This window comes from Calidris pugnax, unplaced genomic scaffold, assembly GCF_001431845.1.
Source record: "Calidris pugnax isolate Ruff unplaced genomic scaffold, ASM143184v1 scaffold134, whole genome shotgun sequence".
In the NCBI taxonomy this organism is placed as follows: domain Eukaryota; kingdom Metazoa; phylum Chordata; class Aves; order Charadriiformes; family Scolopacidae; genus Calidris; species Calidris pugnax.
In genome coordinates, this window is record NW_015090873.1 from 42,982 (window position 1) to 49,630 (window position 6,649).

General features: G+C 45.2%; 2 protein-coding genes across 2 annotated transcripts in view; one reads left to right on the forward strand and one right to left on the reverse strand.

Annotated features, from left to right (window-relative positions):
• SNAPC5 (small nuclear RNA activating complex polypeptide 5) overlaps positions 1-3,247 on the forward strand; it is a 3,438-nt gene extending 191 nt beyond the window's left edge. Inside the window, exons 2-3 of the mRNA XM_014946112.1 lie at positions 318-401; positions 1,248-3,247. Coding sequence (XP_014801598.1) covers positions 318-401; positions 1,248-1,358 — 195 coding nt within the window. The 3' untranslated portion in view covers positions 1,359-3,247. The remainder of the gene's footprint in view (positions 1-317; positions 402-1,247) is intronic.
• Positions 3,248-3,906: 659 nt separating this feature from the next.
• MAP2K1 (mitogen-activated protein kinase kinase 1) overlaps positions 3,907-6,649 on the reverse strand; it is a 36,926-nt gene continuing 34,183 nt past the window's right edge. Inside the window, exons 9-11 of the mRNA XM_014946111.1 lie at positions 6,556-6,617; positions 5,544-5,589; positions 3,907-4,851 (exon numbers count right to left, since the gene is read on the reverse strand). Coding sequence (XP_014801597.1) covers positions 4,738-4,851; positions 5,544-5,589; positions 6,556-6,617 — 222 coding nt within the window. The 3' untranslated portion in view covers positions 3,907-4,737. The remainder of the gene's footprint in view (positions 4,852-5,543; positions 5,590-6,555; positions 6,618-6,649) is intronic.

The window sequence follows — 6,649 nt, forward strand, 5'->3', positions numbered from 1 at the left end:
CCTCCCTCTTTTCTCGGTGTTCGGCGGCGTTTCTCGCTCCGGGTTTGGGAGCCGGCGGCCCCGGGGCCGTGAGGGGAGGGTGTTCCCGCCGCCTCTTCGGTCCTGCTCCGCCGTTATCCCACACAACCCCACGCTCTCCCTCCCCACCTCCCGTCAGCGCCGCCGGGGCGGGGGCGGCCCCGCTGCCTGTGTTGGAGCCGAAGGTTTTGAAAAGCTCTTAGTGCTCTTTGTGTCGCTGATTATTCAAAAAAAAAAAAAAAAGGGAAATTTGTGTGTGAGAATAGCTGACTTTTTGGGGTCTGTGCTGCCGTCGGCAGGTGGAGGAGCTGGCGCTGCAGTCCATGATCCGCGCCGGGGAGGAGGCCGGAGCCGCCCCCGCCGCCGCGGGGGGGACCCACGAAGTAAGGGGGGACCGCGGGGGTCGGGGGGTGATGGGGGGACAGGGCCCGGGCTCCCCCGAGCGGGGCCGTGCCCGCAGGGACGAGAGGGAACGGGCACAAACCTGAATACGAGAAGTTCCACCTAAACACGAGGAGGAACTTCTCCACGTTGAGGGTGGCAGAGCCCTGGCAGAGGCTGCCCAGGGAGGTGGTGGGGTCTCCTTCTCTGGAGACATTCAAACCCACCTGGACACGTTCCTGTGGGACCTGCTCTGGCAGGAGGTTGGAGGAGATGATCTCCAGAGGTCCCTTCCAACCCCATGTGATTCTGTGATTCTGGGGATGGGGACAGGGAGAGGGGCTGTGGCCATCCAAGCAGGTGGAGATGTTTCTGTGGGTGGTTTTCACCTGGAGTTCTCAGTGGGGACCTTGTTTGTGCCACTCGTTAAGGAAAAGGCCCAGCTGTGAAATCTGCCCAGTTTTACATCTCAAAGGGTTTTTTGGCCTTTTCCCATCCTTGAGAGCAACAGGGTGTTTCCAGGGAGGTTGGGAAATACCTGCTCTCTGTTGGTGCAGCCTCAGCTGGCTGTTTATTAAGCATCATGTCTAATATTCTTTAATGATGATGTGGTGGTTTATCCAGCCGACGGTAGGGGATGGAGGTGCCCATGTCCTCCAAACTTTCTGCCTCAACTAGTTGAAACTCTCCTCTGGAGAATTGGTGCTTCTCCCCGTGATGGGCTCGTTCTAGCACAGATTTCTAAAAGACGCTCCCTGCACAGCTTTAATAGTGATTTGAGAAGCATTCTCTGTCAATGCTGCTCTCCATAATTAGCAAGGTAAGCTAAAACTCTTTTATTGTGACAGACTCTCGGGCAGATGGACAACGAGGCTGCTATCAATCAAACTGAGTTACACCTAAGTCTTCAAGATCATGAAGAGGAGGAGGAGGAAGAGGAGGAGGAATCCGATTCTTGAGAGAAAACAATCGGAGGCTTTTTAATACAGACTCAGGAAATTCTTTGTTTGTATAAAATTCACCAACTGATTTCCATTTTGTCCTGTATATGGATCCGAACCCTATGATATGCAAGACTCCTGGGAGTCTGGGGAAGTTACCCTTGAACACACGGATGTCACAAGCTTGGCACATCTTGACTTAGATGTTAAAAGAATGAAAAATTGCTGCACAGATATGTAGCATAATCCATTCCACAATTAAAACCTAATGTAGCTTACTGTATCTTTACAGGTGGATAAGAGGAGTCATTAATCAAGTCAGACTAATTTAACACATACAATAAAAGCAATAATTCAGCTGTTATCTCCTGATGCTGACGAATAAAACCAGGCCTTAGAGGCTGGTTGCTGAACCAATGATTATGTTACAACCTCATTTGCTTGAACTGGGAATTCTAAGATGCAGAGTGAGAAGAGATGTGGCCAGGGTTGGCTCTGGGCTCTCAGCTGCTGTGGGCTCGGTTACACGGAAAACTGGACTTAACATTCCCTGTCAATGTGATCCAGGTGTCTCTCCTTGCACTGGGAGAAGCAGATGCTGCTCCATCCACCTAATTCTGAGCGCAGTAACAAGGTGGCCTCTCTCTGAACCCACTGGTGCTCTTCCTAAGTACTGTCACTCTGACCTGGAAGTATTTTCTACTCCTTGCTCTTTCACAGTAGCAGCCAATTAGCCTTTTATTTGTCCACAAATTGTACGGTAAGAATCGGTCCCTGTTACTTGTAATAAGGAGCTAATATTTTTTAAATTGGTGTTATTTTCTTTTTCCTCGTGGTAACTTCATAAATCAATGCAAGTCCATCTTCTGCTTTCAACCACTCTTCAAGGAGGAGTATGAGGAGTTTAAAAACTTAGCTAGAAAACATAAAAGTGATGTGAAGTCCCCTCCACAGTGTCTTTAATGCTGTGGTAACAAGCTAGTGCTGCTCTTACCAATAGACAATAAATATGTTCTTTCTCTTGGTGGAGCACAGACAGTTCTTGAAAAGTTGTTTTAAAGCACAGAAATAAAATCTGTGAACCTGATGGCAAGCACTAGAAGTAATATTCTGTCTCAGCCCCTCTGGCAGCTGTCCTACTAGGAAAAGAGTCAGCTACATCCAGGGATGTTCATTGCCCAACTGTACCTAAAGGTGCTGGTGCTGTCTCTGGCATCACTTGGAGAAAATAGAATAAATCACCTGCTGAAGTTTGCTTTTAAGAACAAGAAAGGAACTTGGAAAGGTGTCTAGTGTCCTGGGGGTGGGCAGAACCCAGGATTCAACCTCCAGTGAGTTCCTGCCACTGTTTGAGGAGATGGTTTATTTGGTTTGTAGCAGTAGAAACTGGGTGGTGGAATGTAAACGTGGCTTCATCTTGTACTGAGAACTAATTGGTTTTTGAGAATCCTGGACGTCTTAATGAAGGAGCTTAGAAGGTGTGTGCAAGAAGATTTGGCAAAGCTTGCCCAAGGCTCACAGGTAAAAATAAACAGAAAGTCTGAGCTGAAAACCTGAGAGGTTGGCATGTCCAGTTCTTTGCAGGTCCATGTGTGGGGAGCTCCAGAGCCAGGCTCAGCCCCTCCTTCCCTTCCAGGTTCAGGGCCCTTCACTTGGCTCCTTACAGCAGAAGCACTTGCTGCCTTTGCTTTGCTGGAGCAGTTGCTCCAGGGTTTCATCTCCAAAGGGTAATTCTGACTGTTAAAAAGTGTTATTTGTTCCCACAGCATGTTGCAGAATAGCTTTTGTGGATATACTTTATATCCCTTCTTCCTGCTACCTTTTGTGAATGCGCCCCTCGCTTGCTTAAAATATTGTTCTGGTGTGTGTTGCAATAAAGTACTTTACCTGGTGTCCCTCTGCATTTACCTGGGCTGGAATTGTGCAGTTATTGCTGTCTGGGGAGGAAAACAACAAGTAAAATGGGATTTTAGCCTCTAAAAGTAAATCTCTGTTCACACACTGCATCTTTCTTTTATAAAATGTAAGCAGCACTGTTGTTTTTCTGTCTGTTAGTGTGTGTAACTCACAGCTAAAGCTCAGGGCAGATTTTAAATTAAACATTACACAGCCTTGTCACTACCAACAGCCACGCTCAAGTGGGGAGAAGCTGAAGGAAGCCTTGGACACATCAATGAGTCATTTCCTACCCCTGATGGGCTGAGGGTTATTCTATCCCTCTTGCTGCTACTCAATATTGTTGCCCAAGTGGGAAGTTCATGTCTGGAATGATTTGGATTCCTTTTGGGAAGGAACTTCAGCCATTTCTGTGTCTGAAACATCCTTTCAAGGCACTAAACTTTTTATAGTGCTGCTCAGCAGGGCTGTTAGAGCAAGACTGTGCTGAGGACACAGAGCTGAGTCAAGCCCTGTTTCACACGTTGTCATTTTACATATGCAAACCCCTACTTGGAACTAAGGATGTTGCACACTTGTGGAAAACAGAGAGAAAAACCATGTAATGTAGCAATGACTTCAGATTAAGACTTGGGTTAAGTTTTTGAGGTTTAAAGAAAGCTTCAAGAAGTTACTTGATAATATATTTATTAAGAGAATCCATTGCTAAACATCTGAGAGAATAAAACAATAAAGGATCTTCATACACTTCAGACACTAACACAGTTGTCATGATTTTTTAGGTTAAAAGAAAGCAAGTTGCCCGGATCTTTCTCTTGATTCTGTAGGACACTTCCAAGAACTAACTTTTAAAAATCAATTAGAAAGACGTACACCACTAAATCCAAGTAAGATGATATGTTTTAAAAATAAATATAGAAATATGAACAAGTCTACACTTTGAATATCGCCCTGTACATCCCAAGAAGTGCAGAGCTCTCGCCTTCTTTACCTGGAAAGAGAAATCTCTAAACAACAGCAAAATTGGAACCGTCAGGCCTGACTTTCAGAGAGGGTTTGGCAGCAGCAAAAAGCATGCTCGACAGAGACAGTTTAGGAGCATCCCTAACCCTTTTTGCACAGGAGATTAGGTAAGCATGATTGAAGTACCAACGATTTACAAAGAATCTTGATAAAGTTCAAACAAGCCGGGGGGGTAGGCGCCCCCAGTGATATCTTCATTAAGAAAGAATATCCATATTCACTTAAAATCAGCAAGCACTGTAACTTAAACACCTGAACGTTTTGGTCAGTAAACAAAACGTAACCCAATACGATACAAATTAGTTTCTGACAAAATTTTTTTTAAAACCATTTGGCACATGCTATAAAGACATTCTTCCTTAAGAGGTGAATTAACGTGTTTGAACAGGTACAAGCTGAGGGAATAGGACCGAAATAGCATTGTTGTTGTTGTTGTTGTTGTGAACAGATGTACAGTACAGGATTTGCTCTCCCCTGGTCAGACGCCCGCGGCGTGCGTGGGGGTGCTGGGTTGGTTAAGGCCTATGGTTGAACAAAGCCACCCCGCAAAATCCACCTCCTCCGCTTCAGATCTCTTAATGAAAGCATGAATCTGAGCAGAGGAGAAAAACCATGATTATTATTCAAAGCACTCGATGCGTTAAATAATAATTCGGAACCACACGAAACTACAAGACATCCAGTTGACTTTCAGCATTCAAGCCAGCTATCAAAATTTGGCTCCTGAAGTGAGCAGGAAAGCTTTTCTGCAGGATTAACCGAAATAACCGGCACGTGAAGTGTACACGTTGCAGAGCATTCCAGAGGAAACCTGCCCCCACGCAGTGCCTGCTGCACAACACTGACACCACGGGATGTGAGAAGGATGTGACTCAGCCACTCCAGATAATACTCTGCAAAAAGTCTGCTTGTGCACAGAAAGGCTTTTTGTAATAAGTGTCTGTCTATATACTTTATTATTGACTGATAAATCCAAGAAAGAATTTTGCTAATTAATTTAACCGCATTAGGTCATATACTTATTGTAATTACCAAGTGGCTGACTCCAAAACCCACTAGATTTTGGTCTCCTTGCCAGTCCCTGTTCTAAAAGTGAGCAAAAGCCTGCAGCCCCTCAATCTCTAGATCAGAAAAGCAGCCCCCACTCAAACTGTTTGAGCTGCTTGTACCCGGGGCCACAAACTGCACTCCAGGCCATATGCTCCATCTCAGACCTGATCTCAGTTGAGGAACCCAATCCACCCAGAAGAGTGCTCTTAGTTCAAGTTAAGAACTTTCACTTACCATCAGCTGCTTCAAATCGGCTCTCTCAGCAGGATTTTTAATTAAACTGGAAAACAGAAAGCATTGCAAAAGTTACACATTGGTATCTTTTAAAAGAAAGACCAAGTTTTATCACGTAGGTACTGCTTTGGTCTGAAGGCAGCACTCCAGATAAAAGCCTTGGGTCACCTCGTGCCTCTCAAACACAGACCTGGGGCTGTGAGCAATTCCCTTCTGGGGGTACAGTTTTAGGTGTGAAATCCTGAATTGTCTGACACTGTTCAGTGGGGGCGGGAGTGAGTGTCTGTAGCCAAGCTGGAGAGATCAAATTCCCATTTAAATGAAAACTCAACAATACCACCTGCTTTATCCCTCAAGTTCCTTTTACCCAACTCCATTCAAGCTCAGCATCAAGGACAGCTATTGCGTTGCTGTTCTTCCTTTTGGAGACAGCAGATATATATACATAGCTTTTAATAAATAAACTAACTTTTCAAACTGTAATGAATTGCCTCCCTTCCCATTGAATATACTGGTTCAGTGCAGCTATTACTGAAGTGGAATTGGAAGAGTAAATAGATGGGAGAATGGCTGCTGTGATAAAGATATTAGTTCAGTGAAGCACCAGGAAAGGAAAAAGCATCTGGAGCCTGCAAGAGTCATGGATCTCGTGGAGCAGGCACTGCAGGATGCTGTGAAGGTTACCCATCAAAGTAAGGGCCTTCCTTTAGAAGAGTGTTTTACGATCAGAATCCCTCAGTACTATGGCATCTTCAGTGCTGCAAAAGCACTAATCCAAGTTGCACACAGAAACAGAGACTGTATCTTAAAAAGGTGAATCTCTCTCAGCTTTGGGGTTCTCTTTGGTGCCTGTAAAGTCAGCTTTAGGCACGTGAGCAGTTGGAGAAAGAGGATTCTGCTAATGGAAATTACTCCACATTTGCCATGAGCTGCATGTCTGGACCCCGACTGCCAAGTTATCCATGCAGTGAGACAGCAGGGCTGAAACCAAACATCTCCCTTTGCAACTCACCATTTGTTCACAAAATCTTGAAATTCAGAACCAAAAACACCGTTGGGCAGTTTTGGAGGTGGCTGAGGGGAAAAAAAAAAAAAAAAAAAAAAAA